Source organism: Lissotriton vulgaris, chromosome 5 (assembly GCF_964263255.1).
Source record: "Lissotriton vulgaris chromosome 5, aLisVul1.2, whole genome shotgun sequence".
Classification (NCBI taxonomy): Eukaryota; Metazoa; Chordata; class Amphibia; order Caudata; family Salamandridae; genus Lissotriton; species Lissotriton vulgaris.
In genome coordinates this window covers 482,040,346-482,062,173 of record NC_141693.1, presented here as the reverse complement: position 1 = coordinate 482,062,173, position 21,828 = coordinate 482,040,346, and the positions used below count along the sequence as shown (strand labels likewise).

The following is a 21,828-nucleotide window of genomic DNA, read 5'->3' as shown; positions in this document are numbered from 1 at the left end:
AGGAAATTCCGAAACTGCCTTGGTTAGCACATTAAGAAGCACTGTCAAAGCCAGTAGCTGACTGATGAAAGCCAATTAGGTTTATTCCCGTCTCTTGGCGAACTAGGCTGAACCCAGCAGGCCTAATTAGTCTTCCAGAGACTTGGCCATTTATTTTTGGTAAAGTGAGCTTTCAAAGTGAAATTATAAGTCCAGTCCAGTGATTTTTCATTGCAGAAACTACAAGGGACAGCACGTCAATCTCTACCTTTTAATGTCCACCTCCATCCCTTTAGCTGGGTGTGTTTGTCTCTGCAATCTGGAATTCCAAATGTAGGCATGTGATGCATTGTTAGTAGTTCGTTTTAAAAACTGAGCTACACGTGAATGCCCTTATGACAGCCAAACCTATTGGTGGCTAGGCATGCATTCTCTGAATAGCTCAAACACCATATTGGCAACATTTGCATTAAATAACCAGTTCTCTATCGTCAACTGCAGTAGTGTGAAAATCTAGAGCGTTTTTTGTAAACAGGAAGCCTACTATCAAGTGCTAAAAATCATAGGTTGTTGTAACTGCATTCTGAGATTTGCTAAATTCGATCATCAGTTGCTCGTGGCTTGCTATAAGATCGCTCTGGTTGCATGGTAAACTTTTCAAGGCTAGATTACGTTTACTTTGTCATATTGGCTCTTGGTTTGTAGTATAACTGAGCTACGAGGCATCCAAAAGATGATGGCGAGTGTTAGTATACCCAGAAAAAGCATATCTCTGACTCTCTGCTTGTACCTCTTGCTCGTCTCCTCCTGTCTCTCCCATTTTCTCTCTCTCTGTCTCTGGCCCTCTGGAGAACATTCCCTGCACATTACATGCTTCCATCACATATAGAGTTACAGCTTAGGCAGCAGCATTTAAGGCTTCCTTTACATTGGCCTGGACTCGTTCTCAAACCCTAACAGTTAAGATAGCCTTTCAAACTTGATTTTTCAGTCTGGCCTCTGGCCTGAGATTGCAAACATGTCTGCCCATTGTAATTATTTCTGCTGAGACCTGTCAAAGGTCTGGCCGGAACATTTCGGAAGGAATGACAAGTTTCAGTTGCACGCATCCTCAGCAGACACAGCCTTCTTGATGTCCCTGACTTGATCTGTCAGATTGGTGATAGAAAGTTACACCATCTCTTTGTTAGCAAGTTCGGACACTTGACCTGAAGCAATACTGAAATATGGGGGTACCTTTATTAGTTAAATCTGAACCTCCAAAGTAACTATGCCTAATACTCTCAAAATAAAAGACTACTCATCTAACCGGCTAACTGGTACCATATCATGCTGTCAGTCCTTTCCGTTCTGCTGCTGTCACATTGCAAATGCCTCTGAAGCTAATACGGCTCAATGGTGTCACATCCGGCAGTTCAAACACAAGAGTCCCTGGTAGCACATCCCAGAGGTCATAGATAACCATCCCCGTGGTGCTACATCGTAGCCCACCCATCCTCTGCCTGCAGGTTAATTCATCACAGACCCACTCATTACACCCCTTTGAGTTTGCATGCTACACATACCAACCCGATGAATTCATCAATTGAATATTCCTACAAGCTTCATACAGTTTATTTGAAAGTATTTTTCCATTATTTAGGCTCCATTTTGTATACAAAACCCCACATTTCCATGGTAATCACATCATACAGAGTCACAGATTAAAAAATGCTTTTAACAGTCCGCTGAGCAATCCACCCATAACTCCCTCTGCTCCTTATCAATCTGCCCCACTGTGTTGCCCTCCACCCCACACTCTATGGACAAGTAGACCATCCACTCCGTCTGCTGTTTTAATGGCTCATTGGTCTCTGAAATGTTGTGTACATTGCATGCTTTATACTCTTTCCTGGACGGGTATGTCCTATCCCGGCTTTCTCTGTTTGTTTGGATTCAACTCTTCAGTGCCAGCTTTGCGTAGTGTTTTTATACATTCCTTGAGCTCCTCCTAAGGGCCGTGTCACCTCTCTCCCACAACTCCTCAGCCCTCCGCCTCGTTGGACATTACCAGCTCTATGAACTCTATTTCGGCATGCTTTGTTCTCTGACGTCAGTCTGCCTGTGAAACCCCTAAACCATCAATGGACTGTCCTGTCGGACCCCTGTGGTCCTCTTAGCTCAGAGCCAGTTCATGTGTTCTGTTTTATCCTGCTATGTTTTTCGGTTTCATAGCTGCTGCGCACAGCCAACCCAGTGGTCTTGTTGGTGTCTACAAATCCCCTCAACTCTCTCTTAACTCTATGGAATGCTGCAATTAGAGCACGAGGTCTGAAATATTCCTATATAGTTTAGTTGACTTTATTGAGCGTTTATGAACAATACAGTAATATCTCAAGTGCGGAAGACTATTTGGATGAGAATTCATCAGCAACATTAAAGTATTTCCATCAAGCATTTGAGCAATGCTAAGGCCTTTTCAGGTTTAGTTTGTTCATTTTCAATGGGGACAGTTACATCTACCTCATCTGTAGGGCCTTCGATTTTTAATTTTTTGATGTTTGAAAGGTAGTTTTTTTTTTTTAAAATAAATAGTTTATATTGCAAGTTAAACAATCTGCATCTGTACAACGCTACTACAAGCAACCGCTATATCAGTTTGTTCAGCATTCTGAAAATCCAATAATCTTGTACTGGGTTCTGACTTGTATCATACAGCAGAATACATCTTTTGCTTCAGACAGCCGCCCTGCAGAGAACATCCTTTTAAAAAACATTATTGAACAATACCAACCATATTATAAGGGGATGTAATCTATGTGTAGGAGATGGCAACGGTCTTCTTTCTTGGAGTTAGGTGAGAAATTATCTGATCTGTCATTTGTGCCTGGGCTACTCAAGAATGCATCGGTGCTCATATATCACAAGGCCTGTACTTAGCAGATAACGTGGAGGTATAGAGCTCGGCAGAGTAGGGCCCATCTACGCGGCAGCCCTCCTAGGCCGTGTCATCATGGTCATGCCCATGGCATAGGGAGGGAATCCTGCACAGCATGGTCAGATCAGCAAGTTAGCCACATTGCTGGGAGGCAGCAAGTGTTGAAGATGTGGAGATATAGAATTTAGGTCCCAGAGTGTTGGAGCGCCGTGATCATGCAGCCATCTTGGATTGCGGCAGGCCACAAATCTCATCTTTGGGACCTTCTGAGGATGCCACCTTGCTTCTAAACTTCAAATCTAATCGCAGAGCTTTCCTTTTCTCAGGTCACCTCCTCCTAACCCAAATCACTGCTTTGCCCTTCCTGCTGCTCTCTAGCACCCGGATATGTTCCTCGAACTCCTTGTAATTTTCATTATCAGCTGTTCACTTTTAAACAACCTGAAAGTTACTGATCTATCATAATCAGTTGTATGTGTTTGAAAGTCATCACTCTGTATTCTTTGTGCATTTTTATGAAAATCTCCCCCTTGTACCTAATTACAACATCTTCCCTGCTGCATTTCCTCATTCTCTTCCTTTCTGTCCTCAGATTTGAATTTCCTTTTGTAAACAGCAATACACCACCGTCCCAGTCGCAATTTAGCTGGTATATGTTAGGCTGTCTAAAGTATTCCAGTGCCCCTTGTGTTTAACACACTATTCAATTACCCAAAATGAAATAAAATTGTTTAGCCAGTGCTAATCTCATTTTCCCATTCAAGGGTACTTCAAAAAAATATATATATACATGTCCAGTTGTCATTTATGAGACTCTTGCACATTTCAGCTGCAGATGGCATTATTGTCACTGTTCCATGTATCTATTTGCTTTAACGATCAACATGTTTAAGAACTTTTACAAACCTCTTAGGGAGAACACACCTCAAACTGTCTCAAATGTATGCACCTCCATGTACCTTCACGAGGCAGGGAGAATAATGACCAGCAGGGCTCTGAATGTGAGAACCCTGTGGCTTGAAACCAGTTGTTTGAAAGGCTGGATTTGTTAATGTATTCTCTTTTTTAAGAACACCTTACGATGAGACTAAAAAAGATGTTATACCAATTTTATTTCCTTCATTAGCTGCTTATGTGGAATATGAGTAGTGCTAATACCTCTAAAACAAGCTCTATTTTGATATTGTTAATAAAGCTGAAATAGAACATTTAACACAGTAAACCTTTCTACCCCATTCCTCCTTGAAGTCTCCTTATTCTATAAGATACTAATATTGATCCCGAATAAGTGCAAAGCCTGATGGTATTCTTGCAAATTTGGAAACCCAGATCCTCCTTTCTGGGGAAAAAAGGATCTCTAACTTGTCTGTAGAAATCTTTTCAGCTCCTGGTGGAAAACAAATGAACCTTTTGAACATCCTTCACATTTCACTGTACACCAGAGAATTACAAGGCATGCATAGGTTTTAAAAAAATTATAGCATTTCCATTTTTGATTGTACTTAACTTGGCCCAGACCCATCAATTAAATGTTAGCCTTCTTTCCAAATCTGGTTCTTTCATGAGGCTGCCCCATTTAAATGCCATTACAGTACTGCATCTGCTTGGGTTCCTATTTCTCAAAATCACTTTTCTTGGCTGCCTTAATAATAGGAAGAGTAAATTTAGTGCTGTAGATATGATGATTGGAAAAAGAATCAAATTGCTCCCCCTTTGTCAATGTTACCATGGAGAACTTGTGAGATAGCATCAGCATAAACATGTCCCTAGTAAATAACAACGTTTATAGACCTTTGTAACATAATATAACGTGTATTTGTAAAGCGGATGTTCAACCAAGGGTATCTTGGTGCTGACTAACAGATGTGTATTGTTACCCAACTCAATGGCACTGATTTTATTGATTTCAAAAGGATGAAAGGCTGAGTGAACCTGCCAGGATTTGAACCTTTGACCATGAGGTCGAGCATAGGCCCCTACAGTGGATGCATTAGTCCACCAATCCACCAGACCCATCTATATTTACCAGTTCTGATGTTTAATTGATGTCCATTGAACAAAGGTTCCAAGGCCAAACTGAAGGAGTGGATTGATAGCACTCCAGAATACTTGTACAGTAAAAACGTTCACATTCGCTGTGTTGTGAATTAGCTTTTATTCTGTATTTAGTCATTCCTTCCACTTTGAATTTTTTGCAATATAATTCTTGGGTTTCTATCCGTTTTTTTACTGCAGAACATTAGCCTGCTGTTTGGACTCATGTTGCCTACCATTATAGAGTGGGGCATGGTCAAATAGTCTTCCCTGGGCTATATTAAGTGTGAGTGAAAAGGTTTGTGGCTGTAGCATTTTCTGTAAATGATTGATGGGGCTGCAGGAGCTCATATATTTTGACTTTTAAACCTGCATGAGTGCCAATTTTCTTTTGAGCTATCCCCGCAGGATGTTGTCTGGCTTAGGATCCCGGTCTAGGCACGCCGCTTAACAGATTGACTGTGCAGATGAAGCACATTTACCTCCTCTATCGTCTTTCTTTGCAGAATAACCTTCATGACTCTTCTTGTTTTTGTCGGTGGTTTTTCTAAATCAAATCAGCTACGATAGAGCTCTGGTTATGTTAAATACGTTTTTTTTCTTTCTTTGTGTAATTGGTAGTGATCTGTCCGCCCTGCCCATCCTGTAGCCTTGTTTCTCTCATTTTCAGTTCCTTTGTTCTTGTGTATTCATTTATTTTTTTCTGAATCTGACTGTCTTTTCCAAACTCCATACGTCAGTCCCCTACCTCAGTGTTCATGGGAAGGCAATGGGTGAAGACCTATCCTGGCTACTGAGCCTAATGACTGTATTTGCCTCTGAAGCCCAGCATTGGAGAATGATTGGGGGCGAGAGGGGACTGTTTGTTTATACTCTCATTGCCACTTTAGGCACCCTAGTGTTATGAGATGATGGTAATGTATGATTTTGATGGAGATAACCTACCAGAGATCCTTTACGTATACAAAGGGCAACCAAGTAGCCCATTCCGGTGCTTGAGTATATTCAAAACAGAAATTATGAGTTGCTCCCAAAGGAATTAATTATACACTTAAATCAATCTAATATTGGAATGAATCTTTCAAAGAAAGGTGGAAGAAATTCAGGCCTTAATAGTGCAACTGAATTATACTTGATCAAACATCATTTGGAAGTAGAACATTACAGGCGTACATATAAAAATGTTTAATTGTTATCCATGTTATTTCAGTGTTTTAAACTTAAGGGGATCTGTTGTAGCACAAGGGGTATATGTATTGCAATATAGCAGTATTTCAGTGTCTAGTATTTGTGTACATATATGTACACACTCTTTTGTGATGTAGTGCCCATAACAGTTAACCATCAGTTTACTTGCGTTGTTGGTAATTTGTCACGTAATTTTTTGTGAGGGAAGAAGCGGAGATTGTGTCGACGTTTCTGTCTCGAAGCTAATGAATAAGCGAGATCATCCTCAGGACTAAATGCTTATAGGCAAAATGGGCAACACCAGTTTAAACGAGTCCATGGTGATCAAATATATCCAAGACTCAAAAGTGCGTAATGTACATATTGACAAGCATCGATATTGCTGAATCAATCGGTACACAGTATTGGCCACAGCAACCACACCAGAATCTAAGCACAAGATGCTGGTCACTACATATGCAAGAGTGAATTACCACACATGTGTACTTCAATGTACTTTTAAAGTAATAAACTAACCTAACTAACAATTAAACATTTTTATATGTATGTCTGTATTGTTGACTTTCTAATTGATGTGTGATCAAGTCTACATTCATTGCACTATTTGGGTGTGGTATTATTCCGCCTTTCTTTGAAGGATTCATTCTAAAACTGAATATAATTAAGTGTATAAACAGTTCCTTGAGAGCAACTCTTTGTTTCTTTGATGAACAAACCTTTGCATTTGGTGATCATACGGAATCTAGGTCTAGGCTGCCTGCATTTGTAGCCCAATCATAGTCTGCTGGGTTGTAAAACTGTCGTGGGACCAAGTTTTCTAAACTTTATTTGTTTGTGGAATGGATTAGACACGTAATAGAAATAATTCATTCTCAATAATGTACAGTAATGCTTCACTTCATCTTTCATGGCTAACGTTATTATTGCGAATACAAAGATTCAGCATTAATTCACTAGCACATACCCATACATTGGAAAGGAACTGAACACAGTAAGGTGGGCACAAATACAAACAGAATTTTATACTGTAAAAGAAATACAACATTGGAGTGACTAATGTGCAACAAGAATTCTACCCAGGTTTCAAGGAATTAAAATTAAAGTACCAAATACAAGTTAACTCATAACAAAGTTAGTCCAGATCCTTAACATTATCTTAATGTTTTGATTTGTGTGCCCTAATTAAAACATTCTTTGTGATTCAGTGCTAGCAATAATAGAAGTTATATCACAGCTGTTTGCTGCAACTGTCTCATAGAGTAACAGTGAGTATTGTGAATTAGCATACATGAATAACACAAGGAGGCATGAGCATCTCAACGCATGAGGGCTTTGAATGAAATGGACTCTGTCTCTTCACAGTGTGTTGGATGAAGGATGGACTTGTGCTGATCTCCATCAGTGCCGAGCCGGGTTCAACCAGCAAGAGCGCAGTGCCAAGTAAGTACTTTAAAGCTTCAATACCCTCAACTGAAATTAAACCTGTGTCAGAGGCATTAGCGGGTTGGGAAGTGTGTGATGGATTAGCACAGCAGAAAGATGTAGTGCTATGTCTGTATATTGAGGTACATTGAGTGAGTCAGGGGCTGGATTGCAAACCTTGTGCAGTAACACAATCTTGGAAATTCTTTAATGTATGAAACCACCCTTGGCTTTGTAGGGCTCAGGATCTGCAGTGACCGCCTTAGATGTGTGGGAAGCAGACAGACACCGATGACCACCAGGGTAATGTCTGAGTCTTTATATGGGGACGGCAGTGGCACCTCAGGGCCGACCTTACTTTAAAGAATACAGACCCTTAGAATCGCTAGCTCACCGAGACATTTTCATTGATTAGATCTAGTTGTTTGCGATCTGTTGGCTCACCCTTCAGTGTGCATTGCAATGTGTTCATCTAAAGAGACTTGCAAATCAAAAGAAGCAACTCGTGTTCAAATATGGCATGTTTTTATTTCAAGTTCACAGTTGTAAGTTAGGATACGAAACACTGAAGCCTGTTACTCTTTTTTGTCTCCTTTAATGCCCTTTTGGAACCAAGAAATCTGTTAAGTGACAGGTTTTGGGGTTTATTGTTTTTTTGTGATTGTTTTTACCCCAAACTCAACTGCGGGTCTCCTACACATTGAGTTGCACAGCCTTGCAAACAGCCGCTGAGAAATAGGAAAGGGCCCAGAATGATCCTATTCAATTCAATAAATCATTTCTTGATTTCCTATCACACATTTCCTATCAACTGAATACAATTAAACACGCTGTTGTAAGATCTGACAATTTTCAAGGGTTAAAGGAACGCCTGAAATCTTCCCCTTAGGTTACATTTACTCCAGGGCACAACATTGAAGTCCAATCTAAACTGCAAGTACATTAAACAGTCACTGATTTTCTATGTTATGTAACCACCATACCCAAACAGCTTACAAATACAGCCCCATTCTTCTTCAAAGTAATTGTATCAACTGAACCCTGAGTTTGTGAGTTGTCTGTCATGCTGTGTTTTATTTTCAAACCCCTACTACTTAACAGGGTATACCTTGACTGCTTGCCTTGGCAACCACTGGAGGTTGTATGTGCCTAATGGGAGCGCACAGTACTGATCGCCCTGGGGCACCATTCGGAAATTACCTTCTACAGAAACTGCTCCTGATTACCTGGTGAACTGCAAAAATCCTTGCCCCTTGATTTTCAGAGAACTCTTTCACATGCTTGGTTCGATATGTCTGAAGCCACTGGAATTATGTGGAAACAGACAACCAAATGATGTGGTGCGGTTTGCTTAGTTATGTTAAGGAAAGTAAATTGTGTAACACCGTGCTGCACATGAGGTGGTAGCGTTATGTCACTATTTTGTCATCTTCACACATTAATATGACCTGGGGAAACATTCACCTAATTAGTTCTGGTTTAACACTGGACTAGAAATTTCAGCAACTAAAGCAGAAGGTCTGTCTCTGTGCGGCCCCACGGGTAGCTCTTTTTTCATAGCTTTTGATTCGTTTAAGAAATAAACAAGTTTTTAAAAAAAAATCTGTAACTTGTGTAGAAGTTGATGGATTATGTGGCAAATAAAAGAAATCCTTAATAATGCAGAAGACACCTTTGATCCAATATCACACAACTCTTGTGGTTTTGATAATACCACTGTTCAAAGCTGATAGATTCTACCATTCATTCTCAACAACTTTTACTGTCTAAGATAGATGGGTTACATTTATTTAGCTTGCCATCATTTGGTATCAATTGTGGAGGAACAGTAACACCCCTATTGTACTATTAAGGTTCCCGAAGCAGTAATCGACGACAGACAAAAGTGTATGCCTTCCATTGAAACCTCTTCCCATTGAACAACATAATCTGTAGTCCTAGCCTTCCCTGCCACCATATTCTAAATGGCAGAGCTGAGTATGAAATCATTGGCAGTCCTCTGCTAACAGTATTTTCATGGAATTTTGTAAAGGCAACGTCCTCTTCATCTTATCTCACTTTAGTATCTAGATGTCTGCCCTCTAGTCACAGGAATGCAGTCAGTACATCTCCACCGTCTGGGAAAACTGCCCCCACCCCATGTGCCTAGCTAAACCAGGGACGATGCAAAATGGATCTCACTGATCCTATTACTCGCTCTTCCACGCCCAGAGTCCTACTACCAAGCATGTGCTGCACACTCATGCAAATACAAGCACTGGACATGCGCGCAGAGTGTCAGCGCAAGGTTTTGGGTTCAAATAACAGTTGAACTTTACACAACACCCACTCTCCTCTCCTTGACAGAGAAAATGGTCTGGTCACATTTCTTATTCACAAACTATCAGTCCGCTCCCGCCACTGCTTTACATGATACGCCCAGGGCATGGACAGTAGACCTATACCCATTGTGAACATACACTTAGTGAGCCACTCCAGGTCACAGAAAAAGAACTCGGCATCTCACCGACAGGCCTAGGCATCTGCCCACACTGGATTAGCATGATGGCCAACGGCCGAAATAAAATGCTGGTATACCTGTTACACATGCAGCAGTACACTCATGCTGACATCCATTTGCAAAGGACATTCCTTTCCCAAAACCATGCGTTTCTTTTTGCTATAACCTGGAGGGCAAACTCTGTGGAGGCCTCAAGTACTACTCTTTTTGCTAATTATTTAATTGTGGTGATTGGAGTGTTTAGCCTCAACTTAAATCGTTGTGGCGCTCCAGACAGACGGGCCATCGATGGCATTAACAGAAACATTTCGGCTTCAACATTCCCTTTCACTTCTACTTGGAAAAAAAGTGCCATCATTCCCATTTAAATTTCGGACATCTGATATGCCGAATAACAATTCTGTAATTCGTATTTTAACATGTGTGCACATGTTAAGTGTAAGGTTAGGCAGGAGATGCTATGTTTGTGTTGCTGGTGGGTCACCTGACTCGACTCGACAAACAGCACGACTTTAGCAGATGCTCAACACTTCCCTGAAAGCAATTAAATAATTAACTAAGCAAAGAATCCGGACAGAAATGTTCTGTCACAAGGTTAGCTCTCCAGTTTTTTCAGAATACAATAACACACTTTTAAATCTTAAGATTGTGCTCCGCCTGCCTGTTTTTTTTTAGCAATTAATTATTCTGAACACTGCCTTAGCAGAGGAAGGGGCAGTGCCTTGGTTGCTTGGTTTGACTCTGTTTGGGTTGAATGGTCTCAAAGGCCGAGCCAGAGTCAGCCACGTCATGCATACCAGGCTCCAGCTTTGATTGGCTCACCCACCTCTACTGGGAAGAGTATCACCTTAAATAGTTTGTGTGCCAGCTGGCCAAGTTTGTGCGTCAGTGACAACATAAGGCCAGTAATAGTGGGAACAGATAAAGGGGCGAGACTCCATTCCAAGTGTTAGGCCTTGGGACGGTGTATGACCGCATTGCTGTGTATAAGCCGGTGCTGTCAGAAGAGGTAAGTCCTACTGAAGTTTATAAACACAGTGAAGTGTTGAAAAAACCCTCTTTTGAAGTGTGTAAGGTCTATAGTATAGCAATTGTTTGGACATCAAAACACAAAAATTATTTATAATCCATCATGATATAAACAATAACAACTGTTATTTTTGGAACAATAACCATAATAAATGGGTGTATTGTACCCCCACCATACTTTATATAGATATTGCAAGTCGCCTAGGAGTTCCTTGGCCATATAGAGGAATGAGGCCATTGGTTGAATCCCTTTACAAGTTACTGAAACTTCAAGGTGACTTGTAATATCTTTATAATATATATGGCAGGGGTATTTTATTCCTCATCATACATGGTCATATCATCAGCTATCCCACAAACTGCTTAAATCCTTGGTGACTTGATCTTTTATGTTCACTGCAGACACTGAGAATAAAAGCAGAATTAGTACTGCAAAATCAAACACACCAAAACTGGTGTATCTCAGATTGTGTTGAAACATCCAGCGATTCTGTCTTTCCTGACCTATAGTGTTGAAAAAAAACATGCATGTTGCCATAAATATTGCCTCACTGCTGCTCACTTTTCATTTTAGAAAAATATATCAGAAGAAGGAAAAGGCAGTTCTTGTTTTCCTTGTGTAAAGTGCAGATGTAACTGTACTCGGGGTACTGGCAGCAGTCCGACCAGAATACAACCCTCTGTATTGGAAGTAGTGCCTTCTTTTACTGATAAGCCCAATGGTCAATAAAATTGAGGCGAATCTGACGATCCTTAAGGCTGTCCTGACCCCAAGAAGAGCTAGATGATAGCTGGTATGAGCGACTGGCCGATGTTAGTGGCCTAGACCATGGGCGTCCGCAGGGGGGACAAGGAGGGGCGCTACCCCTCGCCCCCTCCTTGGATCACCGGTCCGTCCGGTGCTGGCCCAGTGATAATGTGGTATTATCACTCAGGCAGCGCACGCTGCTGTAGCAGACACCCATGGGTGCTGAGCAGGGAGGCCGTCAACATTCCTTTTACGGACGCCTTTGGTCCGTAATTTTCACAATTACAGCAGGCTGTGCTGTTCCCCTACGAGAAGCCCCAGGAGTTTAAACGTTCTCTCACTTGGTAGCCTCTCGCACTTCTCTTTGAACTCTAGAGGCTGCAGCAGTTCCTCCCCGACCTCGAGCAGACTGTGGACAGGCCCATTGTCATTCTTTCTGCTGCTGATCATCACATAAAGAATGACAATGAGCCGTCGGCCTTTAACGTGCCTTGATGAGCCGTCTGCCTTTAACGTGCCTTGAAGGCGAGTGACTCCCTTGGAGCCAGTAGATTAGATTATACCACCCAAATCTGAGCAAAAAAAATCGACTATTACTATTAGATCCATTTGCTTTTTTTTTAGCCTTAACCGTTTAGCTCATATTTATTTTTTATTTGTAAATATTAATCATTACTTCTGAACCGAGTTTCCCGGCCTCATGCCGTTTTTTCACAACTAGACTTCTGCAATGCAATATGTGAGACCATTTACATACATGTAAATGTTCTCACATATTGCATTGCAGTAGTTTAGTTGTGCAAAACTGCATGAGGCTGGGAAACTCGGTTCAGAAGTAATGTTTAATATTTTAGTAACAAAATAAATACAAGCTTAAACAGTTAAAAAAAAGCAAACGGAAATTAGCTCAAACACTGCAACCAGGTGTTAATTCTTTGCCCCCCCCCCCCCCCCGAAACATTTGTGCGGGTGCCCATGGCCTAGACACTGGCTTAGTCTTTCCTCCAGGTGTCACTACAGAGGAAGGAGCTTCCGTTGTCATGGTGGTGAGATGGGTGGTTGAGGTCCTGGATCTTACACTGCCCTCAGTGGCAGTCAAGACGAATGCCTTGATAGAGGTGCCCCTACAGAACATTTTTTTTAAGGATGCCCTAACTAATGTTCTACTCCGGGCATGAGCCAAGCCCTGCGAAGAGACTTCTGTGCACAGGTTGTCAAGGACTGCATGTCTCTACCGCACCAGCAGATAGGGAATCCAAGCGGCTCGACAGCTTCCGTAAGAGGATTTTCTCTTACACCAGCCTTGCAAATGTGGTCAGTGAATGCTGCATGCCTCTTAGGCTGATATTCTCATACAGTTTGGGATTCGGTTGCGCAAGTGCTGCCCATGGTCTTGAAGGGGGCCCAAGCCGATTGCTGATGGGAGGGAAGCAGCAAAGTTCACTATGCATTGCAGACTGGATACGACTGACTCATTAGGCAGAGAGATTCCTTTATCAGAGATACTCCATAGCTACGCCTAGTTGAAGTCTACTGGCTTTTCGGGGATGTACAGGCATCCCTTATGGGCTTGCCCTTCGATGGCATTCGCCTGTTTGGTGAGAAGGCAGATTCGGAGCTCAGGCACTTTAAGGACAGCAGAGCCGCTGCTTGATCCCTGGGTCTCATCGGCTGGGTGCCAGCCCCTCTCTGCCTTTCACCTCATCCTTGGCTTTGGTAAGACTGCAACCTGCACCTCCCCAGCAACTTGAGACCCTCACGGGTGAATAGTTGTTCTCAACAAACCCATGATTGATTGATTGATTCCTGTCCTACCACCACACCAACAGTTCCCCAGTCCTTTCATGGCCACGGATGACTCTCACAAGCCCCGTGGGACCCAAGTACAGAGGTCTGCCCGCACGCACCAGTTTACACTAGTGAAACACACCTGATATCAAGTGAGGCCACTTCTGCTCAGGCCCCCTGTCCCGCTCAGTATGGGAGGCCCAGCGAGAGGAAAGGAGTGACACCTCTACCTGTTGCTGCTATACAGGAGGTAATGAGTGCCCATCTCCCTCCAGAAAGGCCACTTAGACACCCACTGGGCCACTTTATGTATAATCCAACAACAGAGACACCGCCCAAATCGGCCCCCAGGCTGCTCAAAGGCAGCCCTCAGGTGGAACTCGGACCCGGGCCCCTCGGGCATTGCCCGATAGCCACCGTTACCAATCCGACGCTGGCTATCGCAGCTGCTCAGCTTCTGTGCTCGTGAGAAAGTCCAGGGTTGTGAAAAAAGTATACCAATGAATTCTACATCTCATACAAAAAATATGTTGTATCTGCCACACCGTTTGTATGTCTGTATATACTGTTGTCAGCTCTTTTGGGCGCTGCGTTGCTGCATCTGCAGAGATGAGGTACATTGTTTTTCGATACTGCTACTAAAATGCAAATAAAAAGGAGTTTTTTCGTTTGACAATCAGCTAGATTTTCTGCTTCGGGAATGTTCAGAGTTTAGGAGTGCTGGGTCCTGTCCCTTTCTCCCATCCGAGGAAACGTCTCCACTGCAGTGCAGCCTTATGAATATTTTTGATTTATTTTTCTGCAGGAAGAAGATTTATGGCCAGAACCTGATAGATGTGCCGGTGAAATCCTATCTCCGACTGTTAGTGGAAGAGGTAAAAAATGTGCATTTGGATCTCTGTAGTCGGTGCCAGGTTTTTCGTTTTTGAGCTTTTAGCAATGACAAAATAGTAAATATGAAGGATTTTCAAATATATGAGGTGCTAGGAGGGCATACAAATGTTATTGGTAGATTTCGGTTCATGGTTCTTATTTGGACAGCACCTGCTGCTTTTGTTTTGTGATCTTAGTTGATTAGTCCTCAGAAGGTTCACTGGACTCCTTAAAATGTCACCCTTTTTTTGCCTCGTGGCATTCTGTTATTGGGCACGTAAGGCATGGGCAAGCCGATCCTATGTCACAGACTCAATGTTTAATGAATTGAAAAATACATTTTGTCTTTTATTTTATTGATGCTGTAGTGTGTGGCTCTTTTTTTCGAATGGTACAGCATGTTTTGGTGCAGTTACTAGGCATTTAACCAGCATGGGTGGGAAATAATCACCGGCCCAGCAAAGGTTTGAATACAAAGGCGCAATAGAAAATGAGGAGGCTTGGTCTGTTGTGCGAATTAGTGATTTGCTGATAGCCTTGTGTTTCTGAAAGACACAGCTGAACGTAACATTCAAACATGTCACTTAGGGGATCTATGTTCATGTAGAAAGTTTTTACTTAAAGTTACTATAATATTGAGTAATAAACTGTGAATACTTTTATCCCAAGTTTTCAAATGCGCATTTCTATTTACTTGGTACTTTGCGTAGAGGATTTTCAAGTATAAGGTATTAAATTTCCTCAGCATTGGATCTTTCATAGATTCACATGAGTGAATCATTGCCCAACCTCGAGCTTGAAGTCCAACAGTAACCTTCACATAGCAGTGGTCTATACTGAAGACCTGCAGAGGCCATAATCTCTGTCACCACCTTAGAGAAATAACGAAACCACCGCCAGTAAAACTACTTTACTTTGAACACCACTTACCCCAGAGGTCTCTATACTTCAGTTTTTCTACTGCATGTTATGTGGAAGGGAGTGCAATCTGAAAGAGACACGTTAGTGATAGATTCCTTACCTTTAAATATCCCAAGGTGTCAGACTGGATCCGGAAAGTTTTGCTAGCCGTACCTAGCGTCAGTAGGTGGCGTCATGCGGCTCTGTATCTGTTGCTGGTGTCGTAAGCGCCGAGATGACATCACGAAGACTACTTAGGCACCACTCATGCGTGCTGATGTCTGTTCTTTCTTTTTCCAGTGCAGTAAGCGCAAATCCGGTTAGAGCACGTACCTTAGTCACTTTTTGACTATTTTTGGGGAGGACTTTTTGTCTCTTGTTGGTCTTCTCTGGTGCACGTAGGGATGCCCGGTTTTAAAACCTGTGGGTCCTGCTGTTGCAATATGTCGGTGGCGGACCCCCACGAAGTCTATCTCTCCTGCCTGGAACGCGACCACGACTCCCGGTCCTGTCTGGACTGTCGGGCCATGGCCCCGAAGGCCTTGAGGGAGCGGCACCGGAAGTTGCTTGAAGTTCGACTTCCATCCCAGCGCTGTTCGTGGTCCAGGGGCCGTTCTAGTGAACGCTCGTGGGGCTACCATCACCACTCTTTGTGCTCCAAGTCTTCACCCTCGGATTCGGGTAAGAGACGACACAAAAATAAGTCAAAGAAGCGTTGTCGCTGTCTGATGCCCCCCCCCCCGTCTGTCCCCCGATGCGAACGAGGGGTTCCGCCCCTGTGGCTCCTTCGGAGCCTGGAGTCCCATGGCCTACCCGCCTTACTCGGGTCCGTCTGCGAGTCCCGCACAGATGCAAGAGTTCCTTGCTGCCATGGACCGCCTGTTTAGGCCTCGGGCTCCCGCCGGTGCGCCTTTGAGCCCCGCGGCCCTGTGTCAGGATCCTGCCGGACCGTCTACTCCACCCGCGGTTCTGGGCCCGGCGCCGCAGGATCCTGCGCCGTTAGCTCCGTCCACGGCGCCACGAGGTCCCACACTGCTGGCTCCGGTCCCAGCGCCACCTTAGGCTCTGCCTGCCGCACTGCAGTGGATGCCGTTGGTTCCGCCTCGGCCCCGGTTCCCGGACGGTTTTGTCCCCGCCTGGGATTAATTGGGACACAGTGCCGGTCCGGCCCCGTTTGTTCCTTCCCGGTCCCTGCCCCGCCGCTGCAGTCTACGCCGCCCACTGCAGAGGTGGAGGACGACTGGGAGGGGTCCAAGGACCCTCTTGCTCGTCAGTGTGACTCTGAGCAGGTTTGGGCAGACATCTTTGAGGAGGCTGGCGGCCTCCACTTACCCTCGGATCCGGGGTTTGCCTCTCCCCCGCCCACTATGGAGGAAGGTGCCTCGTACATGGTGGTGCTCCGTCGGGCAGCTGAGGTCCTTAACCTTGATCTCCCTATGGTGGCCCTAAAGACTAATCTCCTCACTGAGGTGCTCCAGTCGGCGTCGACTTCAGCTGCCCTTTAGTGACGCCCTCACTGACGTCTTGTTGGGCACTTGGTCACGGACAGCCACAGTGGCGCCTGTGGATAAGAACTTCGCCAGGCGTAATCGCCTGGCGGAGGGTGACCCTGCCTTTCTGACCACTCATCCAACGCCCGAGAGTCTGGTCATTCAAGCTTCAACATCCCAGAGTGTCTTTCCCACGGCTCCGCCGGATAAAGACTCTAAAAGGCCGGAGCAGTTCGGCAAGCGGTTGTTCTCCTCGGCCAGCTTGGACTGTGTTCGGTGAACACCGCATGTCTGTTGGGCCGCTATTCCCACGCAGTGTGGGATGACGTTGCTCAGGTCTTACCTCAGTGCCAGGAAGAGGTCCAGGCTGTGCTGTCTGAGGCTGTGTCCGAGGGTAAGGATGCGGCTAAATTTGCCATTCTTTGTGGCTTAGACACCGCGGACTCCCTCGGTAGGGCTATTTCAATGACTGTGGCGCTTCGTCGCCACGCCTGGTTGAGATCTACCGGGTTCTCCCCGGACGTCCAGAGCTCACTCATGGACATGCCCTTTGACGGCACTCGCCTGTTTGGTGATAAGGCCGACAGTTCGCAGGAGCGTTTTAAGGACTCTCGAACTACGGCCAAGTCCTTGGGCCTTTCTGCCACGCGCCCAGCCACGTCTACTTTTCATTCTTTTCATGTTCATGGGAGGGGCGCCCCTGCCCGCTCATTCAGTCAGAAGCCTGCGCAGAACCAGACTCAGCGTGCCGTGGGTGTGGAGGCCGCCGTGGCGGCACAGGGGGCCGGCCGGCGGGTCAGTCCACTCCACCCCTGCGACATCCACCCCAAAGCCTTCCTAGTCTGAGCTTTGGGATGCACCCCACGCCAGTGGGCGGCAGGATTCAACTTCACCTTCCCCACTGGCGCTCTGTCACCTCCGACAAGTGGGTGCTGCAACTCGTCCAAAGGGGTTACTCCCTCCCTTTCGAGTATAGCCCCCCCCCCCAGCCATGCCACCTCAGTTCCACCACGTCGGGGATCACTTTGCGCTTTCCCAACAGGAAGTTCTGGCCCTCTTGGCCAAGGGGGCCATTGAGCGCGTTCCTGGGCCAGAAGTAGGATGTGGTTGTTATTCCCACTACGTTCTGGTCCCCAAGGGGGACTTGTGCCCCATCTTGGACCTCAGGAACGTCAATCGTTTCCTCCGGAAGGAGAAGTTCAAGATGTTGACTCTGCCTCAGGTCTTGGCTGCCCTCGACTGGAGACTGGATGGGAGCGTTGGACTTGCAGGACGCATATTTTCACATCCCCGTCCTGCCGGCCCACTGGCGTTACCTGCGGTTCATGGTAGGCCAGGAGCATTTTCAGTTTGCCGTGTTCCCCCTTGGCCTTACCAGTGCCCCTCGGGTGTTCACGAAAATGATGGCGGTGGTCGCAGCTCATCTACGCAGGTCAGAGGTGTCAATATACCCTACCTCGACGACTGGTTGTTGAAGGCGGGCTCACCCCAGGCAGTAGTCACCCACCTTCAGACTACGGCTGACCTCCTGCATTAGCTGGGGTTCTCCAACAATGACAGATCCCTCTCCCTTCCCCAACCAGAGCACACAGTGGTGACGGATGCATCCCTCCTGGGATGGGGAGGCCACTTGGGAGAGGCGGAGATCAGAAGCCTCTAGTCTCCGGCGGAGTCTCGGCTCCATATCGACCTTTGGCGCTTCGGGCGATCCGACTTGCACTGACGCCATTCTTTCCCTCTGTCTGGGGAAGTGTAGTGCAGGTATTCACAGACCACACCACCGCCCTGTGGTATTGCAACAAACAGGGCGGGGTGGGGTCGTGGACCCTATGTCAGGAGGCTCTGCGCCTCTGGACATGGCTGGAACATCAAGGCATTACCTTGGTGGTTCAACACCTGGCAGCTTCTCTGAATGCCAGGGCAGACTAACTCAGTCGCCGGTGCTTGATTGATCACGAATGGCATCTTCAATCTGAGGTGGCACAAGGTCTCTTTCAACAGTGGAGAGAGCCTTGGTTAGATCTATTCGCCACAAACAAGCAATGTCATCAATTCTCTTCGTTGGAATTTCCAAGGCGGCACTCGCTTGGCAACGCTTTTCGTCACGAGTGGAGTTGCGGTCTATTGTACGCCTTTCCGCCCATACCACTTCTACCCAGAGTGCTGAAGAAGATTTGCCGCGACTGGACCCAAGTCTTCCTTGTGGCTCCGGATTGGGCACGAAGATATTGGTATCCCGAGCTACTCAGCATGGCAATCGATCCCCGATCTGACTGCCTCTTCGGGAGGATCTTCTGTCGCAGCAGCAGGGGGCGGCCCTCCACCCAAACCTGTCCAGCCTCCCTCCATGCGTGGAGATTGAGCGGCGACAGTTGACAGCTTTCGATCTTCCTCCCGAAGTCTGTGATGTCAGTCTGGCAGCCAGGTGTACCTCCACTAAAACGGTATACACCTGCAGGTGGAATACATTTGTGGCACGGCAAAGGCTGTGGATCCCCACTCTGCCCCTCTTTCTGAGTTCCTTCTGTTCCTTCTATCCTTGGCCCAGCAGGGCTCTGCTCTGGGCACTATCAAGGATTATCTTTCGGCCATCTCTGCCATTCTACGGCTTCCAGATCAGCCTTCTCTTTTTAAGTCCCCCGGTTGTTAACAGTTTTCTCAAAGGCATTACACACACGTTTCCTCCAGTGCCTTTCATAATGTCTCAATGGGACGTGAGTCTTGTCTTGACCTATCTGATGTGCGCTCCTTTTGAGCCCCTTCATACCTGTCCTTTACGTCTTCTCACTCTAACGACTTCCTTCCTGGTAGCTATCACCTCTGCCAGAAGAGTGAGTGAGCTCCAGGCTCTTTCTTCTCAACTTCCTTTCCTTTCTGTTCAGCCGGACAAGGTGGTTTTAAGGACCCGTCCTTCTTTCTTGCCAAAGGTTGTCACGCCCTTCCACATTGGGCATACCATCACCTTGCCCACCTTCTTTCCGGCTCGGCATCCTTCAAAAGAGAGGCTCCACCGTCTGGACCCAAAACGTGCGCTCTCGTTCTGTCTGAAGTGCACGCAACAATTCAGGGTGGATGACCAACTCTTTGTTGGCTACGTGGGCGCCAAAAAAGGTCGGGCCGTGCACAAATGAACCATCTCTCGTGGGTTGTTCTGTGCATAAAAGCTTGTTACTCATTGGCCAAGAAGGAGCCACCTGTGGGGCTGCATGCCCATTCTACCAGGGCGACAGCAGTCACTACTGCCTTGGGACGCAGTGTTCCATTGCAGGACATTTGTCAGGCAGCTACATGGGCCTCGCTGCACACGGTTACCAAGCATTACTGCCTTGACAGTCAAGTCCAGAGAGACGGCTTCTTTGGCCGTTCTTTTCTCTGTGACTTTCTGGTGTAATCTTGTTCGCAGACCCACCACCGGGGTTGGTATTGCTGGGGTATCTATTCTAAGGTAAGGAATCTATATCTAACGTGTCTCTTTCAGATGCACAAGTTACTTCTTGTGTAACGATATATCTGTAAGAGACAGTTGGTAGTGGTAGAGTACTTACCGCCCCACCCATCCTCCCCGTTCTGCGAACTGATTTCTAGGATTAAGGGCATCCCATTCAGGGCCCTAGTTTCATGGCACCAGTGGCGCGGAAAGTCGTGTACAGAACTGACCTCAGCGCGCATGGGTGGCACCTAAGTAGTCTCCGTGATGTCATCTCGGCGCTTACGACCCCAGTGACGGATGGGGAGCCGCATGACGCCGCCTACTGACTTGCAGAGGTACTGCTAGTAAAACTTTCCGGATCCAGTCGGACGCCTGGGGATATTCTAAGTTAAGGAATCTATCACTAACTACTGTCTCTTACAGATATATTGTTACACAAGTAGTAACTTGTGCTTCAGACCCATTCTTTGCTCTTCTAGAAATTAAATTTGTTAATTGTCCCTGGTTTTCTATCTCTTCTAGCACTTTATCTTAGGAGTTTGTTCCCTTTATTTTTGGTCTGGCAAGAATTATTGACATTTCTACTTCCTGGAAACATTTCCTAAAAATCCCTCTTTAGAGCCTGTAGCTTCGGTGGAAATAATAGATTATATAGGAAAGGTCCACACAAGGAATGCATCTAGTGCCTGTATCCTTAACAAAATGTTAAACACTGCAACATTTGCAAACAGTTCTCAGTAAAGACCTTAAATGGCAAAGAAAATTGCTTGTTTGCTTCAAGATTCTCCAAAACAAAACCAAGGTTGAAGAGCCTCCTTTATCAATTATGAACCCCCTTACACTACCTAGTCTAAAAAACGTTTGAAACTTTATTTGGAGGAAGGTAAGCAGATCAAAATGAGGCTCTTTGGCACCCCTAACCGTCAATGACAACACCGCTGACTATCACCAAAAAATGAGGGAGGTACCCTAGTACTTAGAAAACAGACGGGTGTGTGTAACACAAAACAAAAATTCCCTTTTCATTGATCGAAGGACAAGCCCAGTCTAAACAATAAATAAATAACAGAGGCAAACCGAATGTAAGGCTTATGTGATATAGTATATAAAAGCTTCTCACAAAGAGATCTTTTGATAGAATCAACATAAAAGAAAAAGAATAAGAAAAGAATGAGAACTTCCAGGTTGCTGAATTGTGAAGCAATGATAACCAATACACTCTAAAATGTAATATAAAACATATGTTAAAATATATTGTGATTGATTAAAAACTTATTAAAAGAACTCATGATATTTCACAAATATTGACAAAGTACAAATGCTTAAATTAACAGAATCATGTCAACATAATCTCATCGATACAAAGGTTTTATCCTTTTTATACATATTATTCAAATTAAAAACAATATACTTGCAAATGGGTTAAAGATTTATAAAAACAACTGTCGACGCAGCCTATCGGTGAAAGTTAAATATTTTTTCACCTTTTTCAGGACAAGACATGCATATTATCTATTGATATACGTGTAT

General features: G+C 45.0%; 1 protein-coding gene across 5 annotated transcripts in view; it reads left to right on the top strand.

The window, feature by feature from the left end:
* Positions 1-21,828, top strand: part of ATP13A2 (ATPase cation transporting 13A2) — an 831,233-nt gene that overhangs the window by 521,923 nt on the left and 287,482 nt on the right. For all 5 annotated transcript variants that reach the window (XM_086921931.1, XM_086921933.1, XM_086921932.1 and 2 more), the window contains 2 exons: positions 7,481-7,558; positions 14,411-14,480. In XM_086921931.1, the coding sequence (XP_086778057.1) occupies positions 7,481-7,558; positions 14,411-14,480 (148 nt within the window). The remainder of the gene's footprint in view (positions 1-7,480; positions 7,559-14,410; positions 14,481-21,828) is intronic.